The sequence below is a fragment of the Notamacropus eugenii genome, chromosome 4, assembly GCF_028372415.1.
Source record: "Notamacropus eugenii isolate mMacEug1 chromosome 4, mMacEug1.pri_v2, whole genome shotgun sequence".
Classification (NCBI taxonomy): Eukaryota; Metazoa; Chordata; class Mammalia; order Diprotodontia; family Macropodidae; genus Notamacropus; species Notamacropus eugenii.
The window spans coordinates 37,842,183-37,868,500 of record NC_092875.1 but is presented as its reverse complement, the minus strand read 5'-3'; the positions used below and the strand labels follow the sequence as shown (position 1 = coordinate 37,868,500).

At 42.5% G+C, this 26,318-nt stretch overlaps 1 protein-coding gene across 4 annotated transcripts in view; it reads right to left on the bottom strand.

Annotated features, from left to right (window-relative positions):
• Positions 1-3,913: 3,913 nt before the first annotated feature.
• KNTC1 (kinetochore associated 1) overlaps positions 3,914-26,318 on the bottom strand; it is a 90,630-nt gene continuing 68,225 nt past the window's right edge. For all 4 annotated transcript variants that reach the window (XM_072600587.1, XM_072600589.1, XM_072600590.1 and 1 more), the window contains 13 exons: positions 24,962-25,008; positions 19,172-19,247; positions 18,273-18,391; positions 17,401-17,536; positions 16,438-16,533; positions 14,518-14,574; positions 14,150-14,204; positions 13,976-14,039; positions 12,461-12,590; positions 6,795-6,884; positions 6,042-6,187; positions 5,607-5,697; positions 3,914-4,472 (listed from right to left, as the gene is read on the bottom strand). In XM_072600587.1, the coding sequence (XP_072456688.1) occupies positions 4,449-4,472; positions 5,607-5,697; positions 6,042-6,187; positions 6,795-6,884; positions 12,461-12,590; positions 13,976-14,039; positions 14,150-14,204; positions 14,518-14,574; positions 16,438-16,533; positions 17,401-17,536; positions 18,273-18,391; positions 19,172-19,247; positions 24,962-25,008 (1,131 nt within the window). In that variant the 3' untranslated portion in view covers positions 3,914-4,448. The remainder of the gene's footprint in view (positions 4,473-5,606; positions 5,698-6,041; positions 6,188-6,794; positions 6,885-12,460; positions 12,591-13,975; positions 14,040-14,149; positions 14,205-14,517; positions 14,575-16,437; positions 16,534-17,400; positions 17,537-18,272; positions 18,392-19,171; positions 19,248-24,961; positions 25,009-26,318) is intronic.

Below are 26,318 nucleotides of genomic sequence, written 5' to 3'. Positions count from 1 at the left end.
GGCTTCTAGTACAAAGTAGCAGTTAGCCATGACAGCAGAATTAGTTAAAATCACGAAAATTAAGCATGGTACACTTACTTAATTTGTCTGTAGCTAATCAAGTAAAGCAGGTGCTAGCATTTGCTCATTTAATAACAAAATGTTTAAAACATTCATTTCCCTCTGGAATCTGAGGGGGATATGCTAAAAATAAGCAAATGCTGAAGATAAATTTGTATTCCAAAAGACATTAGACCTCTAGCTCACAAATGCATGGGGGCTTAGCTCTCAGGAGGGGATGCTAAGCAATGAGATCAATGTAAGGTTCCTTTTCAGCTCTTGAAAATGACTTGGTCAAAGCATTCTATTGCATTCTAGTGCCCCCACGTAAGCCTTTCCTTCCTTGGCATCTTTACCCAAGAAGGGGGCGCATAACATCCTTAAGAAATTTCAGCCTCAAAACCCCTATTTGTTGATTTGGGAATGAGTTGTCACTCAAAATGCTTTCTAATTTTCCATTATCTCTAAGAAAATGAATATTCGCTTGTAATATAAATCACAATCCACTTAATTTTTAAAAGTTGATGTTATTGTCTCTATGTATTAATTTAATAGGCAAGATACTTCTAAGTAACAGGTCTAGAATGGACCTGAGAAATTATTTAGTCCAATATCTTTATTTTACAGATGGAGAAACTGAGACCAGAAAGATAAAGTAAGATCATGAATGTGGAGAATCCTTGTTCTATATTAAGTTTTACTTTCCCTTACTGTATGCACCATATGGTTAGACATCCTTGTTCTATATTAAGTTTTACTTTCCCTTACTGTACGCACCATATGGTTAGACTAAACCCCTGAAGGGACGAGACATTTTTGGGGGCTTTCAAAAGAATTTTTTAATTTTTACTGCTATCTTTTTTCACATTATCTTCATTTTCAAATATATCATTCCCTTAACCAGTGAGCCATCCTTTCTAACAGAATAAAAGGAGAAGCAAAGAAACGATTCTGACAAATTAACCAAGAGACTCGTGAAATTTGACAGTCACCTCTGCAAAGAAGAAAAGATGCATATTTTTTTATTTTTTCTTCTTAGGCCAAGCTTGGTCATAATAATTACATAATTGAACGAGCCCCTTAATATGCAAATCCAACGGGTCTAGGGAATGGGCCTTGATTTTCTAGGTGTGGGGAGCTTTGGGGAAGTGCTCTCTCTACTAGTGCAGGCTGCCACCTTTTCTGAAACTTGTTGTCTTAGAGGGTTGCCTGGAACCTTAAAGGTCAAATGACCCACCAAAGTCACTCCTGGGATGTGAATGCCTATCTTCCTGACTCCAGTGCTAGTTCTAGATCAACTAAGTAAGGGATTCTTTACTTTTGTTGTGTCCTGGACCCCCTATCCATCTGATAAAGACTATGGACCTCTTCTCACAATGTTTTTACCCAGGCTAACAAAGGAAGTCAATTATACTAAAATACAGTTATCAAAATATTAAAAAAACAAACCCAGAACTATTTCACAGGCTCCAGGCTAAGAGTAGGCCATGCTGCCTCTCACAGAAAAGCAAAATGCCACCAGCTAATTGTAAACTATTCCCGATATTCCTTTACAGTGACCATCATATTTCCAACCTCCCTAAGATAGGCAAGGCTCTTACCATCTTGTACCTGGATTGTGGCAACCACTTCCAAATTGAATATGTTTTCCCTCTGGGGCAGTATGTCCTGCTCCCCTCTGGTGGATTATTTTGACTAAATACCAGTTCTCTTCACATTTCCCAGGCTCCAAATGTTTCACATCGCCTGGGAGCACATCAGGATTTCCTGGCAGCCCCATCCTACTGCTGACTCATGCTAGGCTTCCTCACAGGTCTCAGCCTTTGCAAAAACAAGGAGTGCAGTCTTTGCAGGTCTCCCCCACACTCTGCTTGTACAGTCACTCTCTGCAAGCCACCTGTGTTTTCCAGCCCAGCCACCAAGAAGGAAAGAAAGAAGGGTAAGAACATGGACAATTCTGAAATGACTCAGGCCAAAGGTGATGCCTATTCCTTATACTTCTGGGTTTCTTGGTTTCTGGGCCTGTTTTCCTTCCTGACTGTTGGTTTTTGAGTGTCAAAAACCATACTGCAGACATCACTATTATTCTAAAAGTATTGACTTTAAGAGATGGAGGATAAGAAAGTAATATTATTAATAATAACAGCTAGCATTTGGTTTTCAGGTTTATAAAGGGCTATACATACTATCTCATTTGATCCTCACAACCTTCAGCAGTAGGGTCTCTAAATATCCCCATTTTACAGGTAAGGAAACAGAGGCTGAGAGGGGTTAAGTGTCTTGACTAGGGTTCACACAGCTACTAAGGCAGGATTTGAAGTCAGGCTTACCATTTCTATCCCCTGCTTCACTTTGGGAAACTAAGTAAAGCTCCTGATAAGTAGCTTTGCTTTAACTTCATTATCCCTCTCTCTCTTTAGTAGGAGGAATGAGGGTTGGAAGGGGGGGTAAGACCTCCCCAAAGACTGGAGTACAGGGGCAGGTCACCTGGAATGAATTCACGGACTCAAGCACTGTTGAGGTCAAGGTGGTAAAGATTTATTACGTTTTTCAGTGGGCAAGAGTTCTCAGGGAACTTGCAACCTTAGAGGGGTACAAGTAAAGTTTATATAGTATATTCTGTGGTATAATATGTGCCAGGTCTACTGAGTAGGTGATTCAGGGCGAGGATTAAGGAGTGGTTAGTTCTTAAAGGAACATGCACTTCTGGTATCTACCGTACAAGTATTTTACCCAGAGTTAGTTGGGAAATAGCCCAAGGTGGGGCTACATGGAGGTGTGGTTTTAGGCCTGAAACATCACTAAGTCAATTAATGGTCAGGACTGACTAAGGAATACCAGGCTGCTCTCATCAATGTCTTGTTAGACAAGATAAACGTAAGGGAGTACACATATGTCTAAGTCTAGGATATGTACGATCGGTCAGTGAGTAGTAAATGTCGTTATGACCCAGTACACAGCCAGTTCAGCCTCATAAATTCTATTGGTGCAGCTGGCAACTGTAGGAGGAAGGGAGATAACAGTTGCTGCTGGGGCAGGCTGTGTCCTTGGGCTGGGGAAAAACTGCCTGGGATAAAACTGTCTGGGATAGTGTTTTGAGGCTAGGGAGAAACGTGATTTTTAAGGAGAAAGGCAATTTTAGAATTAGAGTCCAAGAACATGAACCCAAGCACCCCTTTAGGAGCAACAGTTTCCCAATCAGAAATTATCAATTGTAAAGAGGCTCATTTAAAATATACATCAAAGCCCATAACTTGTGCAATTCTCTGTACAACAAAAGGATCTCTCCCCTCACTTGCTTGGAGCAGTATTCAGGAAGTTAAATCAGATAGTTTTTAATATGCTTCACATGTCCTTTTTTTAAATCTGTGATTTTCATGGGTTAGGAACTTGCAGAAAGGAAACTGCCTCTATCAATGCAGAGAAACCTGCTCTACTGCTTCCAACCTCTGATATCTGGGGGAGGAGGGTGCAGGGAGCGGGGGAAGGGCCTTGAGGGCTTTAGGGAAGAGAAGTGTTGATTTACTGAACAAATCTAGAAGCAGGAAGAGCACTTGGAGGCCTGGATGTCAGAAGAAAGGTGAGAAGGCAGGTGTTTGAGGCTCTGAGGCCAGCTTGTAGGGCCATCTCCAGTCCTCCTGATCAGTATGTGGCAACTGAACCCAGATGGCTGCAGAGGAGAGAGCGAGGCTGGTGACTCTGCACAGCCCTCCTCACTTAAATCCCATTCACTTGCATGTCCTGGAATCACCTCCCTGAGGTCATGGTCCTCTTGGAGAACGAAGGACAAATAATCAGTTCTGGCCTGTTGCCTACTTCTCCGTACTGAATTCTGCCACAAGGGGGGGAATGAGTAAAGAATGTCAGAGCAGGCTGTAATGCGACTTGGTCTTTAATGTAAAATTGAGTCAGTGATGATTTCTCAGTGGTCAGAACAAAAATAAATTACATTGTGAATAATCACAAATGTCTTAGGCTACAAACAGAACAAAATAAATAGGGAATCTAAGTTCTATACTATTGACAAAGCATTATTTTTCCAACTGCCTTCAACAAAAGTGACATATTGAGGATAACAAAGCATTTTGTGGATACATGAGATTTAACAGAGCATACATAAAGAAGCTGCTTCTTCCTCCTTTTTTCCTTTAAATAAAAGGGAAGAGAATTCTCGTGTTGATGCAGTCACCAAATTCTAGAAGCCCGTGGGGCATGTCAGAGAGGTGTGTGGCCTTTGAGCCTCAGGTTACCCAGAGGCTAGACAGGGCATGGACACACCGGGATGTTCCGTCTCACTTGACAAGTGGCTCCATTCTCTATAGCGCAGTAAATGCTTAAATCCAGTACCACTGTCAGTGAATGTCGAGTCCAAACCTCCACTCGTCCTTCCTGTGCAAGGTTTGTGACGATCACTTTGATTCACTTAGAAACATCTGATAGGAGAGAAAGGAGAAAGAGTAAATAATTGGGAGTCTGGTTTCTTAATAATTTTTTTCCACAAGAAAAAATATTTTGCAATCTCAAGCAGTGTTTAAAAACTGAATTGGATTACTGAAATGCACAAGCAAAGAAGCTCATCTGATCCTTGGAGGTTAGGCAAGACAAATGAAAGGTTGAAACATAATCTCCAGACAATACAAGCAACTTTTTTCCCCACTTCCTAATTTTATTTTCTAAGTTTCTCTATCGAATGAACTTTCCCTTTCTTGAAGTCTTGCACCATCAATACAAGTGTGTTTGGTCTGATCTGAAATGAAGAATAACAAAGGGACCAAGGATGTTTTAATAAAGCTTCATTTACACCACATTCTAAATAAAAACTTCCAACTTGTACTTGAGTTACACACTTGGATTTAAAGTCACTGGCACGTTGGGAACTGAAGATTTGGCTTCAGAGTTCAAATCCTGCCTCTGATATTTAATACCTGTGTGACTCTGGGGAAGTCCCTTATGCTCTCTAAATGAAAGGGTTGGACAAGATGGCCTCCAAGGTCCTCTTCAGTTTTAGAACCAAGACCCACCAATACAAACTGAAAGCTGCCTGTAACAGCCCAGAGAGGTTTGTGACTGACACAACACAATCACCCAGCTGCTAAGTGTCAGAGTCCAAGGCCAGGCCTCTGCCCATCACCCCTACAGGGCCTCCATGTCATCAAACTCCAATTGGCCAGGGGCATTATCATTTTTGTTGTTTACTTATCAATACAACACCTGTTTTTCTACTTAAAGTGTAGCTCTATGAACAATCACAAGAGACTGAAAGAGACTTAGGGACCCACTGAGTCCACAGCCAGGGAATGGCAAAGCTGGGCAAGGAGTCAGGGCTGAATCTTCTGACTCCAGAATCACTAGGACACTTTTCCCAACAGATACACTGCTAATAATCTGTATTTCAAAGATTTGCTGAAAATATTAGCAAGTTCTGAAGTATATGCAGCCAAAAAGACTGCAAACACACACACACACACACACACACTCTCTTAAGAAAAACTGTCCACTTCAGGACACCAGGAATGTGCACTTTGGAAGTGAGGGTCACTTCCTATGGTTACAGAAGCTATCCTTACCTTCACAACGTCACAAGGAGCTACATCTGGAGGCACAGGGTTCCCACACTGTTTTAAGTATTCCTTTATTAAGAGTGAGGCCTCATCCAAACTAGGCAATAGAAACAGTGATCTCGTTAATGCTTTAGCACTGATGTGGTTGCAATACAAATAACTTGAAGCCATTACCAACTATAGTCACCCTGGAGAAGAGCTGTAGGAAGGGGTTTGACCAGTTAAGTAAGTGCATCCCAACCAACTCCTGGCAAATCCTATTCTGGTGAGGGAGAGTGCTTTGGGTCGCTGATATGCAATTATTGATTCAAATAGCAGCCTTCTTCCTCGAGTAAGTCTAAAACCCAAGGAGTTTCAGCCCCATCCAGTTGTCTCTGTTTCATTTCTTGCTTCAGACACACAAGGAGACAGCCCACAATGCGCCTTTCTGGGCTAACATACCTGTCATCATGGACGAGATAGGTCACCAACTCCTTGACCTTCTGGGTACTTATCACTTGGGATTTCGACAGGGGAAAGTACTTTGTGTTTGCCAGCATTCCAAACTGCCTCTTGTTTATGATATGATTCAGAATGAAATTCCTCACCTGTGAAACAAGTCTCCTTCCATATGAATCGTGGCACAGACCTGCGGCATCACCCCAAGCTAAGGCATTGTTGATAATCATACACAAGACACCACGGTCAACCCTTTTTTGGGGGGAGGGGGCCCTAAATCCTTTGTATTACATGATACAACAGCAAAGACTCAATAGTGTCTGTTTATTGTTTTGTATTTCATTGGGATAAATCTGTTTAAATAGAAATAATAGCTAGAGATGCATATTTGAACATGTGACTATGCTAAGGAATGCTCCAAGGAGCAGTAATTTTGTTAGTACAGAGAAGGCCTCCTCCACTGATCTCATCAGGCCCAGGACTTGGGTCGAGGCCCAGAGAAGCCTGTCCCCCTTCTTCCACCCCCATGTCTCCCCCCTGCCCTTCCCCCCCACCCTCCCCCCGCTAGGAAGGGTCAGCAGTGGTGCTCAACCAGGTCTTCCTGATGAACTTGGGTTCAACATCTTCTCCCTCTATGCCAGGCTGCCCCTTGGCAATCTGGACATTAGAATACTCTGGTCCTCATTTCGGCCCAGCTCTCACCCGCTAAGATAAAGCCTGTGATGTTGTCAAAAGTGAACTGAAGTGGTGACTCACTTGACAGGCAAACCCTGCCAGCCGGCCGGTGTTCATATGTTCATCTGCTTGTTGTAAGACGGTCTCAGGATTACAGCAGGCCAAGAAATTCTGTGGGGAAAAAATGCAAGCATGAAAAATCAATAGTGGAGATTCAAATGTGATGAAAAGAAAGAAGCATCCTCACTAGGAAGTTAAGTCATGCTCGGAGTATTTCTACTTGAAAACTGCCAAGCCTTCAGGAGAACCAAGTGTAAAAGAGATGATGGATCTATCAGCAGGACTGCTCATCACTGCCGAATTACAGATGAGTGCATTTCAGTTCAATGTAACAGGTTCTTACTGAGTAAGGCAGCAGAAGCACAAAGACAAGAGGACACGCAGTCCTCGCCATCTTCCTGGGAGCAAGGGAGAGATCTAACATTCACACATATGAACAAACAAGACAGTTTTGAAGAGGAAGGGTATGCCAACACATGGGGGAGCAGGGAAGGGTCCCTACAGCACCGGGGTTAAGCCTTGAAAGACAGAGGGATTCTAAAGGAAGAAGGGAAGGAGGAAAGGAAGGAAGGAGGGAAGGAAGAAGAGAAGGAAAGAAGGAGGGAACGATAGAAGGGAGGAAGGAAGGAGGGAAGGAATGGAGGAAGGAGGGAAGGAAGGAGGGAGGGAGGGAGGGAAGGAAGGAGGGAGGGAAGGAAAGAAAAGAAGGAGGGAAGAAAAGAAGGAAGGAGGGAAAGAAGGAAGAAAGGAGGGAAGGGAGGAAGGAAGGGAGGAAGGAATGGAAGAAGGGAGGAACAGAGGGAGGAAGGGAGGAAGAGGGAGGAAGGGAGGAACAGAGGAAGGACGGGAGGAGGGAAGACTTCCAGGCTCAGGGACACAGGCTTGGGACAGCTTGTGCAGAAGTACAGAGGAGGCAGGGGAAGGTCATTTTCAGAGAAGGGCAGGTAAGCCAGCTTGGATAAACTTGGATTCACTACAGCACGTGAAGGGGAGGACTATATGACAGTCCTAGACAGATAGGGCGGACCCAGGTGGGGGAGGGGGCTTTAAATGACAAGCAGAGGAACTGAAGTTTTATCCTCAAAGTAAAAGGGAGCCAAGGAAGCATCCTGAGCAGCAGAGTGACTTGGTCACACACAGGGTGACCAAGGAGGAGTGTTCTGGCAGCTGTTTCTGGAGCTGCTGCTGCGCCCTCCAGGAAGACCTCATCCAGACCACAAGCTTTCTTCTTCACCCTGGGCTAACTGGAGCATGTGCAATGTTGTCCTCCTGGCCCCCAACCCCCCATTTCTTGCCTGGGAACTATAACCAACACAGCCACTATTCCTGGAAAGGCTCTTGTTCTAGTCACTGTCTCTGTGAGTTCCCCTTTCCTGTATGTGTTCCCTCAGGGACTAGTTCGCTTTTGTTTTTGTATCACAAGAACACAACCTAGTTCCTGGCCCCCAGTAAAGGCTTTTTCATTCATTTTTCTGTGGAGGATGCATGGGAGGGAAAGACACTTAAAGCAGGAGGCCAATCAGGAGGCTGTTACAGCCATGTAGGGGAAAGGTAACAGGGACCCGGCCATATGAGCAGAGAGAAAGGATGTCTATGTGGAAGATGTCGTGGGGGTCACTGCCCACAGTGAGAGAGACTTCAGACGTCCTATCAGAGTGTCTGGAAGGACAGTGGGTTCCTTAGCCAACATCAGGGTGTCTGAAGAAGGTGGGGGAAGATGCCACATTCTGTTAACTGTTTAATGCTCAGCTGTCTTCTCATCTCATGCCTCCCTCACTAAAACCATGAGGGTGTTTTTCACATCAATGACTTCCTGTCCACGTTTCCCTCCTTGCTCTTGCACAGGTGATACTGTGAAGCCAAGTGCTAGCCTTAGTCCTGCTCACCTGTCTCATCAGCTTGAGAACATGCCCCAGTCTGGTGAGTTCTCCTCAGTGCTAGAAACGCTCTTCTCTCTTAAAATGCTGTGTTTGTACTGGGTTCTGGAGAAGGGATGCCCAATCTTGCCCAACAACTTCAGGCTGAGTTTATTCATTAAATGAACTTCTATCAAGTTTCCAACATGGGCAATGTTCGGTGATGGACATGGACATGGAGACACAAAGAAAGGAAGGGGACACTCTTTGTGTTCTAGAAATACACACCCCTCCCAGCTGGGTAGAGTGTGGAGCACTGCCCATGGTGTTAGATACTCACCATCATAACTAACATTTACACAGCTTATTTTGTATCAGGCACAGTGCTGAGCGCTTTACATCTGCCCCGGGAGGGAGGTACTATTATCTTCCCCATTTTTTACAGAGAAGGAAACTGAGGCAGATAGCAGTTTAGTGATCTGCCCAAGGTCGCACAGTTAGTAAGGATCTGAGGCTGGATTTGAACTCAGGTCTTCCTGACTCCACTATGCCACCTTGTTGCCTGAATCCAACTAACATGTTGGTTGGTTTTGTTTTTCGGTGTTTTGTATTCTAGATAGGGAATGGAAAAGAATATAGTCAGAAATAAAGGTGTTGTAAGAACCAAAGACATGATCAACATCCCCCCTAAAAAAAAGGCATAACTATAGCCTTTATCCCCTAAAGGGATCTGTAATGTAGGAAGGGAGATAAGATAGAGATAATAGAGTAACTATTATAAAATGTGGACCTTTTTTGGGCACCAAATTGGTTGTATTAAAATAGTACCTTGTTCTGGTTTCCCTGACCACCCTACCTCCAAAAGCTAGTATACTAAGCTCATAAGTGACTAGTATAAGGTAACAGCAGTAGGGAGTTGGATTGCAAAAGGGGAACACAGAAGGCACAACTGTTCCACAAATTAAGGATGTATAATAGTTCCTTGAAAATGGTCTCATAAATTTACAGGAGCTTGAGAGGCACCGGGAACTGTCACATAAACTCACTGAGGCCACATCCTGAGATTATGCGCTAAATTAGGGGGAGCCAGCTAGGGCCTAAGTAACAGCCTCTCTATCCATCCGTAAACTATGGATAAGCCCCAGACATGTGCAGTAAAACTAGGAACACATTATGCAAATAAACTCACCCTACGGTAGTACTGGTAACTTGAGACATTGACGTGTTAATGAACTAAGCCTGAGGTGGTATGGATAAGAGTTAGTCATTCCCACCACCAAATACAAAAAGGGGACCCCAAACTCCTGGCCCTCCATGAGCTAGGGTCCAGTTATGTAAATGATTCTTTGTGGCCCAAGGCCTCCTCAATCTCTTCCCGGACTGTCCTGCTCTCTCCCTGGTGCCCATGCTGTCAGCCTCAGTGGGACTGAAGCACTACTCCCTACCTGCTGCCTTGCAGGCTTTCCCAGTAAGTCCTTTAAATTCCCAGTGCCTGGCACACAGTAGGTGCTTAATAAATATTTACTGATTTGGTGACACATGTGTGGTATATAAACATTGTAAAAGAGGCACCACAAAGAAGAGAAGGAACACTTCACCTAGAGAAATCAGTAAAGGCTTCAGGGAGGTGTTATGTGAGCTGAGGCCTGAGGACAGATGTCATCGGGAGCTAAAGCTGGGAAGAGGGAGAGCAGCTTCCGGGTGAGCAGGACAGTGTGAAGAAAGGCAGGGGCAGAGGCAAGTTTGGTACAAGTGCTGGGAGGGCCAAAGAAATGTCGAGTGTGGAGACTAAAAGAGAGAGGCGTGGAGAGACAGGTTTGCTAGAGGCTGTCAAAGATCTTCAGTGTCAGGTTAAGGACAAATCATGCCTCCGTCTGAGTTCTGCTTAATAGGGGTGATATTTGTACTGTCCCGTAACACTGTCTTGTAGCTTTAAGCTACTAATTAAATCCTGCAAGGCTTCGTCACCTGTTTACAGTCATTCCAACTCTAAGTTGGTAAGTAATAAAGTCTGTCTCTGTAACAAAAACTCTTGCTTCAAATGACATTTCTTTTCCTTTCAAAGGCCCATAGTTCTTAGTTTGACTAGTTAAAAAAATTTTTTTAAAGAAAGAAAACTGTCATTAGTCTGAAGGGATTTTTCTGGTCCTTCAGCCACCAGCCCCATAGGAAAAGATAGACAGCAGGGGGTCCATGCTGCAGAAGAGACAAGGCTCCTTCTGCTGGCCACGCTCTGAATTGCAGGCAGCCACAATTCCCTCCCACCAGGGTCTCTTGCCCTTTTCTGTGTCTTGGACACCTTGGGCTGTGTCTGGTGAAACCTACCGACCCCTGCTCAGAATCATGTTCTTAAATGCATCACAAAAATGCAGATTACAAGGAAAATGAATTATATCGAGACAGTTATCAAAATATTACAAAAGGATCGATGGACATGAGATTAAGAGCCTGTGCTTTAAAGGAATGATGCATTTGAGGATTACAGGCTCACAGCATTTAGGCTTGGAAGGGACTTGAAGATGGTCAAGTTCAGCTCCATTTTACAGAAGAGGAAACTGAGGCTGAGAGAGGGTCTCAGAACAATCCCAAGAAACAGGAACTATTATCACGCCCACCTATACTGATGAGGAAACAGGCAAACAGATTAAATGACTTGCCCACAGTTACACAACTATTAACCATCTGAGACTAGATTTGAACTCAGGTCTTCCTGACTCCAGGCCCGGTGCTCTGTCCACTGAATCACCCTATACTGTGCTACGAGTTTAAAAGAAGGGCAGCTAGGTGGTGCCGTGGATACAGCACTGGACCTGGAGTCAGGAAGACTCATCTTCCTGAGTTCAAATTTGGCCTGTGACACTTCCTAGCTGTGTGACCCTGGGCAAGTCACTTAACCCTGTTGGCCTCAGTTTCCTCATATGTAAAATGAGCTAGAAGAGGAAATGGCAAAAGTCCAGTGTTTTTGCAAAGAAATCCCCTCCTCCCCCCAAAAAACCCCAAAAGTGGTCATGGAGAGTTGGACACGACTGAAAAGTCTAAAAGGAATCTCTTGCATGAAATCTTCCTGGACTGACCAATGGAGAACTGAGTGCTCCCCTCAGCACCACCCCCTCATGCGGAAATGTCCGTGTCTAGTCTTTCTACCCCAGGCTCCTTCCAGACACACTTAACCCAGCATTCAAGAGGGGGTTCCTAATCCAGCACACTAGCTGAGACAAAATACATCAATAAAAATAATGGACAAATGAAATGAGTAATTTCACTGGTAATACAACGGCTGATCTCAATCACACCTGTGCATCAGGGAAGGACAACCATGGCCCCATGAATGGAGCCTGTTCTGTGCCTGCCAAAAGAAGGGCAGCTTGGGTACATGGAGAGGTGACAATGACTACAAGGCATAACAATGTGGGCACTGCAAAGAATAAGAACAGCCCGAGGGAGCTTCAGCCTCCAGAGGCACACATCTGGGCCCACTCTGGGCAAGAACGACTCAGGAGAACTAAGGCCCAGGACATGGACAGGGTGGGGAGGGGGAGAAGGAAGGAGGAGCAGGAGTGGGGGAGCTCCTTCAGTGCCACTGTCTTGAAAAATCAAGACTTCACGTGGTTTTTTTCTGGAAGTAAAAAGTTAATGTGGTCAAGGGAGAGTCACTTTTGAGTGCTCCGTCTTGATCACTGCTTTTCAGGAAATAGGAAGGAGACCTGACAGCTGAGGTCTTACAGGCTTGTGGAGAAACAAGCAGAGCCATGGGCCAGGGACATGCTATGCAGGCCTGAGGGGGATCTGATGGCTCCTGGGTCAGGGGTCCCTCCTCTACCTCTTCAGTACCTGGAGCTGCTGGTCTCTCTTGTCCGAGTGGGGCATCAGCAGGAGGCAGGCCAAGGCAAAGGCCGGAAGCTCCAGTTGGATGTACTGCTTGGCAATTGCAACCATATCCAGGTCCATGGAGACAGGGCACCTTCAAGAGAGCAGGCAGTTACTTCCTAAAGAAGCGTCTGAGGCAGAAGACACTAATCACCTTTAGCGATTTCCCACAATTGCTTTTTACCTCTTCAACTTTTCATTATTTAAAAAAAGATTTTCTTAACAGAACTAAAAACTATTGGCTTAAATGTTAACTAATAAGTAAACCAGTCATCCGAGAACTTGCTCATGGTCTGGTGTGAAAAGGAAGGCTGAACTCACAACTAAATGTATCATGGACAACTAAAGGTCTATTTAGTGCCTTCTATGTGTCAGGCACTGAGCTAAACTGGGGAGAAAACGAAAGGCCCGGACACTATTCCTGGGCCCTCGAGGAGGCCATCCTCAAGAGGGAGACGACTGTTAAGTGAGTAGGAAAGGTGAGATGCGTACACAAAGGATGGAAGGGGATCAGATGGGGGAAAGTAAAGAAAGCTCCTAACTATTTACTGATTGGGGCCTTCCCTCCTCTAGCTCTTCCCTATTCCCTCCTATTACGTCTGGAGCTCATCTGTCCACAGCTGTTTGCAAGACATCCCCCCATTAGACTGTAAGCTCCTCCAGGGCAGGGAATGTCTTTTGCCTTTCTCTATATCCCCAGCATTTAGCACAATGCTTGGCACATAGTAAATATTTAATAAATGTTTATTAACTGACAGACTACTTCAATCAGGCTTGAAAGGCTAAATCCTTGGATAATATGAGTATCTGTCTCTAAAGACCTAGAAGTCTTAAGCCTCAAGTCTCAATATGTTAAACACGTACTTGGTGCTCCGCAAATCCTTGGGGGAAAATAATCATTTTATTTACAGAAAATAAGCTAGGTAGTGCAATGGATGGCATGCTAGTCCTGGAGTGAGGAAGACTCAGTTTCCTGAGTTCAAATCGGCCTCAGCTACTCCCTAGTTAGGGGGCCTGGGTGAGTCACTTAACCCTACTTGCCTCAGTTTCCTCTTCTGCCAAATGAGCTGGAGAAGAAAATGGCAAAACCGCTCCAGATCTTTGTCAGGAAGATCCCAAATGGGGTCACAAAGAGTCAGACATGACTGAAACGACTACATAATTAAAAACATTTATCCACCAATGTGCTACTTACATTGCAGAAAAGAGGAGAGGTGCACTGAGGTCAAGCCCCTACATTTCACAGACGAAATTGTGACTTGTCCAAAGGCACATGGACAGTAGGTGGCAGAGCTGGGATTTGAACCCAGGTCCTTGGAGCCCTCAGTACCACACAGGGCAGCACAAAAGCTCCGAGGAATGATGGGCCATGAGAAAGCCACAGCAGGGCTAGCCTTGGCACAAATGTGGAGGGCTAGCTAGAGATTTTCTTGAGATTAAAAGCTTTTCTTAAAAATACAGAAATAACATTTTACTTACTCCAGGAGAACCACAAGACTCTCACGACAGGCTGATAACTGTGTAGGACTGAGTGGACAGGAGGCTGAGAAGACAATTAAAAAACCCCAATAAAAATACAGACATGACAATAACAGTGTTGTTATTGAATTATAACGTCTGGGTATTGGCAAAACAAGGAAAGACAAAAGGCACCTGAAATGAGCGGTTTCTGGGAGACCTGCTGCCAAGCTCTGCCGAAGTACGGGATCTGTAGGAACCAAAGCCATGGCACAGATTCAGGGTCTGGAGCAGATTCTGTCACCTCCAACTCAGGGCCCTCAGGCAGAATTCCTGCACACTAACTGGCTTCCCATTCTCCTCTAGGAAGGGGACTCCACCACCCAAGACAGTCACAATGCATGGACTTGGCCCCTCCAACAAGAGGTCTCATCCTGGGACAGAACATCCTGTAGCCTACTGGACGACCACACATACCTCATGAGGGTGGAGCTCACACTAAAATACCCACCCTAACCCAGGAAAATGCCACTGCACAAAATTTTCTTTTAAAAAGTACATACGTGCCATAAGGAATGTATATTGGAAATTGCTGTCAAAACATTCCTTAGATAGTTAATCTGGAAAAAAAAATTTCAGTGAGTAATTTATCATCTCACAATTTCAAATGAGATATTTGAAGATAAAACATATATTCTACCAAAAGCATACTTGTAAATTATTCATATAAAGTACCCAGAAATCTGTGCGGACACTTTACGTATTAATTGAATAATAAAAGCTAGCATTTCTAAAGCACTTCAGATATGTAACCCTAACCCTAACCCTATTTAATCCACATAAGCAACCTGGCAGATAGGCACTATTATTGCCCCTACTTTACAGATGGGGAAACTGAGGCTGAGTGAAGGTGGATCACATAGCGAACAAAAATGTGGGGCAGGACTGTGCAGGTCTTCCTGACTCCAAGCCCAGCTCTCACACTGGCCTTCCCAGTTGCGTCCAAATGTCTTTGTAAGTTTGCCATGTCCTACTCCCAAGCCTCATGAGGGCCTTAAAGGGGACCCTGGGCTCTCAGAGGGTATGCCAATGGAACATAAGCTAGTGTATGGCCAGGCTTGAAAGGTTTCAAGGAAAGGCCTACAACATGTCTTCGTCATCTGAGGATCAGCTAAGGTAAGGATAGAAGCTCATCACTAGACCTCCGATCACCAGACTTACATGGTTGATGGTTGATGTTTCCAACAATTCATGACAACAGTCTATTAGGGGCAGCTGAGTGGTGAAATGGATTGTGTAACTGGCCTGGAATCAGGAAGACCTGAGTTCAAATCCTGATTCAGACACTTACTAGCTGTGGCCGTGTGACCCTGGGCAAGTCATTTGGTCTGTTTTCCTCAGTTTTTCATCTATTAAAGGGAGATAATAGAACCTTCCTGCCAGGGTTGTTGCAAGGATAAAATGAGATAATATTTATAAGTACTTTGGAAATCTTAGAGCATTACATAAATGCTTATTATTATTATTTTTATTATTATAGCACAGAGGGACTGCATTCTCCATCGACAGAGAACGTACTTAGACTGATGAAATCTTAGCTTGGGGAAGGACTAAAGTACAAGTTTAACAACAAATCTTGTAAACAAGTTTGTATCTAGAGATTTAACACCAGATTGTACCATATCCATTTATGGAAGGTGGGCCACCTAATGGAGATTTGGAAAAGAGGATAATCTGTCTAAGTTATTAATAACTATGTGCTTTCTCTCCCTACTGCATCTGAGTCTCACCTCCTTGAGGGAACAGAGGGACTTGGGTTTTTTGTTTCTTTCTCCATTTAATAGTGTTTTATTTTTTCCAATTACATGTAAAGACAATTTTCAACACTTACTTTTATATGATTTTGTGTTCCAAATCCCTCCCCCCAAGACAGCACGCAATCTGATACAGGCTACACATGCACAATCATAGTAAACATGTTTCTACATTAGTTGTGTTGTGAAAGAAGAATTAGAACAAAAGAGAGAAAGCACGAGAAAGAAAAAACAACAACAAAAACAGAAAATAGTCTGCTTTGATCTGCATTCAGATTCCATAGCTCTCTGGATACAGATCACATTTCCATCATGAGTCTTTGGGAATTATCTTAGATGATTGGCTAAGTCTATCGTAGCTGATCATGGCACAGTGTGACTGTGACTGTGTACAGCGTTCTCCGGTTCTGTTCACTTCACTCAGCATCAGTTTATGGAAGTCTTTCCAAGTTTTTCACACAGAGGGATTTGTGTAGGAGGGTGTATCTTATTTTTCTTTCAATCCCTCTGAAAGCCTAGCCTGGGCTTTGCCTGTAGTGCCTTTTAATAAAGGCTACTTTTTAAGTTTACATATCTGCATTAGGTAATAAGAACCACCACCAATGTAAAATTCTTAAGAAACTCTCTGCCAAAGTTACATGTTCTCTCCTGAAGAGGAATGAGGCTTACCAAGTTGAAGCCAAGCAGCTTTTGTAACAGACCACTCCAAAGCTGAGTGTCATATACCTTGTATTCCAAACAAAGTTCAGTCACCAGTCTCACAGCCTGAAAAGGAATCACGTTATCAGTCAGACATTCATTTTAAACTCTGAGCCAAGTCCTGGAAGCATCAAGACAAAAATAAAACAATCCGTACCCTCAGAGAGCTTGTATTCTATCATTATGTCACTTCATCAGAGATTTACGCTATCACCCACCGCCATCTCCTCCCCAGCTGCAGCTGCTGATGGACCTTCAGAACAGGAGCCTTGTCCTAACTACCAAACTTCCACACTGACTGGTGAGGGCCTCATGTGATGCCCATATGGAGACAAGCCCAGCCACTCCCTCCTTTATGTGCCATCATCTTTTCATCAACTGCATCTGAGTCTTTCTGATCTAGAACCATCATTGAATCCATACTACCACTGCTTCTGGAAAGGATGTGCACACCTACTCCCATATGGCTTGAGGAATCATCCCTGTAACTTTGCAAACCAAGATGCAGCTCCCCGCTCCACCCATGTGTTACGCCTGCCCCTGCACTTATGTGTTGTTTTTCCCATTTGAATTAAAGCTCTCTGAAGGGTAAGGATTGCATAATTTTTGTATTTGTATCCCTGATGCTTAGTACAGTATCTAGCAAAAAGCAAGCATTAATAAAAGCTTTTTAATTCATTTGTCCATTGAAAAACTAGAGGGAATTTTGAATCTTATGTAAAAAGGAACTGAACCTGGGTGTACATAAGCACTAATTTTATTTTTGTACATCAGTTGCCTCCAAAAAGTCATTAACTTGTAATGAAGGGGAAAATATGGTGGCTTCAGGGTATTAGAGAGAAAAATAAATTTAGGGCTGCAGAAGATCTCTTTGACCCCTTTTAGCCCCAGAAAAAGAGTTTTAAATTTACCTGATTGACTTAAATTACATACCATAGGTTCATGGCTATGGTTTTTCCATAGGCCCTTAATCATTCCTTCTTTGGGACTGTTGTGAAAAGATTCATATGTGAGAGGGATGTTCAACGTTTCAAATGCAGCCAGGAAAGTGATGCATTTCAGAAAACATCTGCAAAATAAACACATAAATAAAAAAATAAAGGAAGTATTTGTAGGGACAAGAATTCTAGTAGTAATCTCCAAATGAAGAATTCTACCCACCGTACCTAAATGTCTTCAGAGAAAACATTCACAATTTGACAATATTGTAGATTAAATAAACTATTTATTGCAACATTAAAACAAACGAATATTTCTAAAAAATTTCTTTCATCTCCAAAAACATTTTAAACATTAAGTTATAAATGAGCGTATGGTGGCAAAGAGGGCAAAAACACACTCTGTTAGTGAGGGTGTTTTAAGAGATTTTTTTTTTTTTGCTGTGGCTGTTCAGTTGTTTCGGTCCGACCCTTCAGGACCCCATTTGGGGTTTTCTTGGTAGAGGTAATGGAGGGGTTTGCCATTTCCTTCTCCAGGTCATTTTACAGATGAGGAAACTGAGGCCAACAGAGTTAAGTGACTTGCCCAGGGTCACACAGCACAGCTATTAAGTTTAAGGCCAGATTTGAACCCAGGTCTTCCTGCCTCCAGCCTGGTACTCTATGCATTATGGGCCACTTAGCTGTTCTAAAAAGAGAGTTTTAGTTTTTTTTTTAATGTTAGCATCATACCTTAGAATGATTAATCATGTTTGTTAACATTTATTCATTCTCAAAGGCAAAATCCACTAAAATGAATGAGGCTCCACTGATTTTTCAAGGAGTCACAACTATACATGTTTCTGCTACAAATTTAACTCCACTTACTTTACTTCCTCAAAAGGTTTTCTGAAGAGAGACTCGATTGTTTCTCTGTCTGCCAAACATAAGAGACAGTGAAGAGCTCGTCTTCTGTAGGCAAATGTCAACTGACCTACGGGACGCGTCTGAAAACCAAGAAGAGTTTTGAGAATCTGTTCCCTCCTGCCGGTGGTACCAAATGTTACCTGCTCAGACTTAGAAAACAAACACAACCCTAACACAGCTCAAAGACCAGGAGGCCCCTGAGAACCACAGCTCAGGCTCCTTGGAAAAGCAGATTTGCTTCTGCATACTCTGTTAGCTCTGCCAATGGGCAGTGGCATGCACCACCACACATGGACTGTGCCAGGGATGCGGGTAGAAAATGCAAATGGAGCAAAGATGGTGACAGGAGCCCACATCGAGCAAGGATGCTTAATCATATACCTCATTCACATGCCTTATAATGGATGACTTGCTTTCCAGAAATCCAGAGGAAAGCAATGACTTCATTATGAGTCATCCAAATTTCTTAAGGAAGTTAAATCTAAAAATGTGAAAAAAGCCTAACATGCAGAATGGTCGAGAAAACTGGGACTATTTAGCCTAGAGAAGAAAATGGGGCACAGAGGTTGCCCCTGAGTATCTGAAGGGTTGTCATGGGGAAGAGGGAGTCGCCTGGCTCTACTTGGCTGCAGTGGATAAAAGTAGAGCAACAGCTAAAAGTGGCCAAGGGACAAAACCTAGCCTGATATGGGGGGAAGTTCCTAAAAGTCTAAAAATGGATGGAGCACTTCAAGCGGCAATGGACTCCCAGACTCATTCGAGGCAACCAGACTGCATCCAAAGCTGCTCCAACCTGAGATCTTAAGATTCAAACATGAGAGGCAAACATGCGTTTCAGTTGTGAGTTTATGTAAACTTACAGATACAGATGTTGCAGCCAAAAATAACATTCTTGAACTATAATCAATGGGACGTATTTGGAGGAGATATAGAACTCTGCAAATAACAAAGAAGAAAAAAATCCATTTATATTTAAAATAAATGATAAAATACTATGAGGTTATATATAGTATAAATGAGATTTCAATTTCTATCGGAAAAGGGAGAAGATTTCCTTTAAGTATAATTATATGTACACATATTTTATATAAAAAGTATATATGTATGTACACATACACATACACATACCCCTTAAGTATAACAATCAAAAAATGGCAAAGAAAACTTGTTTAATGATGTTAAAAGGGAAAGCCAAAAAGGATGCTTCTGGGCCCAAATGGCTTTAGTCTTCCTCAGGTAACCTTACTAATACTTGTGATAAAGCAGGAAGTTCAAGTTTTGCACTATACCACATTCTAGGGACCCAAGGCAAAAGGAAACCAGACCATGACCTTAAGGAGCTTATATTTTACTGGAGGGAATGATCCACACACAAGATAAAAAATGAATTTTATATTTAGCAATTTAGGGAGAGTGAGCACTAGGAGCTGGGGAAAATTAGGAAAGGCTGCATAAAGTATCTTTTTTAAAAAAATAAAATGCATAGAACAGGGCAGAAAGAAGAAAACAATTACAGACAAGCAGGACAGTTTTGAACATTACATACTGAATTTGTTATATATTTTGAAAGAAAAGCAAGCCATACGTAACCAAGATTCGTAATTTCAACTCCATTTTTTCTGTTAAATTCTGAATAAAACAATTTCTTTTAAAGGTGTACTTGAGGCAGATGAAAAGGATGAGGATTCCAGCCATGAGGGACACAGCCAATGAGTAAGAATACAGAAATGTGGGAAAAAGAAAACTAGACCACAATGTGTAGGAAGGGAAGCAAGGTACAAAAAGACTAGAGAAGTGGGCGGGAACCAGGTTGGGAAATGCCAGGAGTTTAATTTAGATCATAGAAGCAACAGGGAAGTTGATTGAGGAGAGGGGGTGACGTGCTCACATTCTGCCAGCTGTGTGTAGGAGGTAATGGAATGGGGAGGGACCTGAGGCAAGGACACCAATTGGGAGGCAATCGCAACAGTCCAGGCTAAAGGTGAAGAGAGCAGAGTCCGTGTGGTGGCTGTGAAATTAAAGACGAGAAAGTTCCGAGTGATGTTGTAGGGATGGAAATAACGAAACCCAGCAATCAAATGGCCATGGGGCTGAGGCAGAGCAGGGAGCTGCAGATCAACTTGGATGGTGCCACCCTTGACAGAAAGAGGTTGGTGGGAGGATATATTCTGCTTTGGATGGATAAAGTTGGAGATGCCCAGGGGAGATCCAGCTCAAAATTCTACCAGGAGGGAATAAAGCTTAAGAGAGAATAGGGTTGGTGGTAGGACTATGGGAGTAATATGCACAGAAATGATCATTTTACCGATGGGGGCTGATGAGTGCTCCAAAAATAGAGAGGAAAGGACTTTGGACAGAGCTGTGTGATCCACCCACAGTCAAGGGGTCATGACAAGGACGACGGTCAGCAAAGATAGGAGGAACAATTAAGACACTGGACAAGAAGCAATGAGATCTCCTTTCATCATCCCCCCCATAACTAAACTTTGGCTCCTCGTTGCTTCTTATGGTCTAAAAATCAGAAGAATACCAGGACAGAGGAGTTTCACAAAAATCCTGAGAGGAAGAGAGAGTTATTGGGGGAGAAAGGGCAGCCACCAGTGTCAAATGCTGCAGAGAGGCCAGGAAGGATGAAGACTGAGAACAGGCCATTAGATATGGGAAGTAAAAGATCACTGACAACTTAAGACAGAGCAGTTTCAGGTGAGTGATGAGGTTGGAAGCCAGACTGCAAAGGGCTGAGAAACCAGTGAGGAGAAAAGAGGTAGGAACAATGAGTGGGGAATGGCTTAACAAACTGTGGCACACAATATTATGACACTGCGGTTCTGGGAGCCAAGATGGTGGAGTGATCGGTAATTGCTATCTCTCTTCCCTTGTTGACCTTGACAAGCCCAGAGAATATCTCCCTGGGAAAAACCCTGGAGCAGTGGGAGCAGCAGAAGGGCTAAACAGTCTCTTAACCTGTGAGGCTAGGAAGATCGCTAAGGAGGGTCCCTCTTGCTATGGTTGAAGGTGACAAGTGCCAGATCAGAGTTGTCCCAGACAGACCCACCTCAACAAACCAGGAGAAGATCCTGAGCCCCAGAGGGGTGAAGCCAGCAAGTGCCAGCACTAGGATCCCAGGCGTGCCTCAGCATCCCAGGGGAATCAGGAAGACACTAGCGCCAATGGGATCACTAACTGCTGAGTTTGCCTATGCTGTAGCTCAGCAGAGGAGATCTCCTGTGGTCAGACCACCCCTCCCCGACACTTAACAAGATAGCTCCAGGGTAACTGCGGGGAAACCCAAAAAGACCTCACTTGGCCTCTGCTTTCCAACACCAGCCAGCTTAATGCCAGGTAAGCTGCAGCATTTTAGCTTTCGGCTGAAAGAACCAGAGGCCACAACACACAAAGCCTCAAGTTTTAGGCACAAGAACTGAGGGACAGAGCCCCCTATGCCCCAGATGCAGAGATCTATTTGAAAAGCCAGGAAAAAGGTGATTATCATGAGTAAGAAGCAAAGCAGAAAAGAGAAGACCATAGAATCTTTCTATGTGGACAAGGACCAAAACACAAATACCAAAGAGGTCAGCATTGAGACTGTATTCCCATCTAAAACTTCAGAAGGAAATATGAACTGGTCTAAAGCACAAAGAGCCTTCTTGGAAGAGCTCAGGAAAGATTTTAAAAGCCAAATTGAAGAAATAGAAGAAAAACTGACCAATGACTTTAAAAACATGAAAAAAGAAATCACAGAAGAATTTAAAAGGACAATTGGACAAATGGAAAAGCAAGTACAAAACCTAACTGGAGAAAATAACTCCTTAAAAGGAACAATTGGACAGATGAAAAAGGAGATGCAAAAGTTAACTGAAGAAAATAATTTGATAAAAATTGGAATTGGGCAAGTAGAAGCTAATGACTCTATGAGACATGCAGAATCAGTCAAACAGAATCTAAAGAATGAAAAGATAGAAGAAAATGTAAAATATCTAATTGGAAAAACAACTGACCTAGAAAATAGATCCAAGAGATAAAATGTAAGGATTATTGGTCTACCAGAAAGCTATGATGAAGAAAAGAGCCTGGACAATATCATCCAAGAAGACATCAAGGAAAATTGCCCAGAAGTTCTAGATCCACAGGGCAAAATAGTCATCGAAAGAATCCACCATTCACCTCCTAAAAGAGACCCCAAACTAAAAACACTAAGGAATATCGTTGCCAAATTCCAGAACTATCAAGTGAAGGAAAAAATAATGCAGCCAGCCAGAAAGAAACAATTCAAATATCAAGGAGCTACAGTCAGGTTCATACGGGACTTTGCAGCTTCTACATTAAAAGATCAAAGAGACTGGAATATGATATTCCCTAAGGCAAAGGAGCTGGGACTACAACCAAGGATTAATTACCCAGCAAAGTTGAGCATAATATTTCAGGCAAGGAGAGGGACATTCAGTGAAATAAAGGATTTCTAGACCTTCTTGATGAAAAGGTCAGAACTCAATAGAAAATTCGATCTTCATCTGCAGGTCTCAAGAGAGGCATAATAAGGCAAACGGGGAAAAAAAACTTGTTACTCAATATGGGCTAACTATACACATCCCTGTAAGGGAAGATGATACTTGTTAAATCTTGAGAATTGTATATTTATTATGAAACGTAAAAGGGATACGCATAGATGGAGGGAGTGGGTATAAATTAAATGATGTGATGATAACAACCGTGATTTAAGAGAGTGAAGGGATTGCAATGGGAGATGTGAAAAGGAGGAGGCAGAAAAAAATAAATTCCATCACAGGAAGAGGCACAAAAATATATTACAGTAGAGGGAAAGAAGGGAGGGAGATGAGCATTGTTTGAGAGGTATTCTCATCTGATTGATTCAAGGAGGGTAGAACAAACTCAGTTAAGTATAGAAATAAAACTAGCTTTACAGGCAGTAGGAAGGGAAGGGGGAAAGAAAAGGGAGGGAAGGCTAAAAGGGAGAGAAGAAGTAGTAAGGGAAAAGGGGATTAAAAAGAAAGGGGCTGAAAGAAGGGAGGGAAGACTGAGGGAGTCAGTGGTCAAAAATTAAAACTCCATTTTGGAGGGGAAGGGAGAAGGGAGAACTAAAAGCATTAACAAGGGGAAAGGGTATGGAGGGAAAGACACAGATAGTAATCATAATGTGAATGTGAATGTAAATGGGATGAACTCTCCCATAAAACAGAGCCAGGTAGCAGAATGGATTAAAAACCATAATCCAACAATATGTTGTTTACAAGAAACACATTTGAAACAGGGGCATACACACAGGGTAAAGGTAAAAGATTGGAGCAGAATATTCTGAGCTTCAGCTGATGTAAAAAAAGCAGGGGTAGCAATCCTAATCTCAGACAAAGCAAAACCAGAAATAGATCTAATCAAAAGAGGAAGGAAATTATATCCTGCTAAAAGGCACCATAGACAACGAAGCAATTTCATTACTAAACATATATGCTCCAAGTGGTATAGCTTTCAAATTCTTCAAGAAGTTAAGGGAGTTAAAGGAAGAAATAGACAGCAAAACTATATTAGTGGGGGACCTCAACCTCCCCCTCTCTGAACTTGACAAATCTAACCTTAAAATAAACAAGAAAGAAGTTAAGGAGATGAATAAAACTCTGGATAAGGTAGATATTATAGATCTCTGGAGAAAACTGAATAGGGATAGAAAGGAATATACCTTTTTCTCAGTGGTACATGGCACATATACAAAAATTGCCCATGTACTTGGCCATAAAAACCTCACAATCCAGTGCAGAAAGGCAGAGATAGTAAATGCATCCTTCTCAGATCATAATAAAAATTATATGTAATCAAAAGCCATGGAAATGTAAAACAATGTTATGACATTACTGAGCCATAATGAATGATGAATACAAAGAACTACTGAATTTCAGGGCTAGAAGCCTATCACAAAATTCAGAACAACATGGAAAGACTTGTATGAACTGATGCAGAGTGAAGTAATTATAACCAGGAAAACAGTATACACAACGAGTACAATAATGTAAATGAACAAAAAAATGAAACTGAGTGCTGTATGATTATAATGACCAAATTCTGTCCTAAAAAGATAAGGAAATGCAACCCTTCTCCTGCCTTCTTTAGTGGGCGTGATGGGGTGGGAAAATAACAAGTGTGGAACCGTGCCATTACTATTAAACTCTACTAACACATTGGTTAATTTTATTAAACTACTTTTTTCTCACTGTCTTTTTTTTTAATCTATGTTAATAGGATGGTTCCTTGGATGAGGGAAAAGGAAATGTATTCAGAAATGAAGATGATATAAATAGAAAAGATATTGATAAAATATTTTAAAAGATGTCTGAGTTGTGCACTGCCCATTAATGATAAACAATCATGATTTGATGAGTATTATCAAATAATGAATCAATGAAATGGACTTAGGGGAAAAAACATTCTCGCATAAACTATATCAAGAGTGTCTCAATGACAAATCATTAACTGACTCTGTAGTAAAACTCCCTAAGATCTAGACCTGTGACAAGATGCAGTTTAGAGTCCAAGGCTTAAGCTTTTTCAACTTCCAACCGTTTTGGTGCTGGGCTTTTAGACACAAATAAAACATTTACTTTTATAAAACTGTCTTCTTTAAGTAAAGAAAATGAGTGTACCTTTGGAGGGCTTCATCTTCTTGAATATTAAAGAATTCTGAAGGTATCTTTAAAAGTAAAAAAAAAAAATCAAATTAAAAAAATCAAATAATGACATACCCAAGAAATCCCTTAGTTTGTGTAAGTATAGCTCCATTTGGAAAATTCAAATTAAATCCCATATGTGAAACATTAAAAAAAGTCTCTCTTTGTTTATTCTTCTCTCTACAATAGGCTCCACCATAGGATTCATTTCAATACAATGCCCTCTTTATGAATTTAAAGTATAACTGATATGGCCTTTTCAGGAGTTCCTCAGGAACTGAGTCAGTGCCCGGCTTGGTCAGTGGCTAGGGATCTGATACCCTTCAACAACCTCTCTCATCCATACCCCGTCACCCCTAGAATACCAGTTTCCTGAAGGCAGTTCCTTCCTCCTTTTGTTTCTGTATCCCCAGTGCCAAGCACAGCGGTTCATGCATTGCAGGCGTTCAGGGAATGTTTGACGAACCTTGAGGGAGAAGGCAGACTCCCTGCTCCCCCACCTGTTATTTCAACGGTGTAGGGAAATCCTGGTGAAAACACTTTCTCTACCAAATCAGGTGAGGCCTCTCTGCAATTTCTAATCCTAGCAGAGCCTGCCTGGGGGCAATGAAAGTAGAGGATTTGGCCAATAAGAACAGAGGCAGGACTTGAATTCAGGGCCCCCAGACTGAAGCTGGCCCTCTATCCTTAACCCATAGATCTCTTTTAAGGCATTATTTATAATAATATTATTATTATTTAAGGCTTATGAATAACCACACAATTAAAAGAATATGCTGCTTGCTCCCAATACAAACAACTGTTAATGATACTATCCGCTAAGTTCTACCTAAAAATCCCGAAGAAACAATGAAAAAAAATCAGTACTGGGATAGCAAATCCTATCCTGAACTAGAAGTATTTCTCAGGTCTTCTTTTATGAAGAAAAATCACACTTTGGAAATTCTGAATCTTAAGAAGTTAAACTGCCTAAAAAAATAACATTGTAAAGAGAAAAAAATGCAAAGCACAAAAAATCTATCAGGCAACAAAATTCACCCTATTCCAACTTTTAGCCATGAGACCTGAAAACTGAGTACAGGAGTTTAAAAGAAGGTGGCTCCCCCCAAGTGGGGAGGGCTCTTTTCAGCTTTGGCTGGAGTTGTTGTCAGGTAGCAAGAGTAAGAGATAAGTAATAGACCATCCACATGTCTCATTGGCATCTTTAAGACGTCCAGAAGATGCTGGAAAGGGCCTAGACCTGGGGGCTGGCTCTCCTGTGGCAAATTCACATGAGGACATGGACAAGAGGCTCACAAGAAGTAGGACCCAGATGGGCTGCAATCTGTGCCTT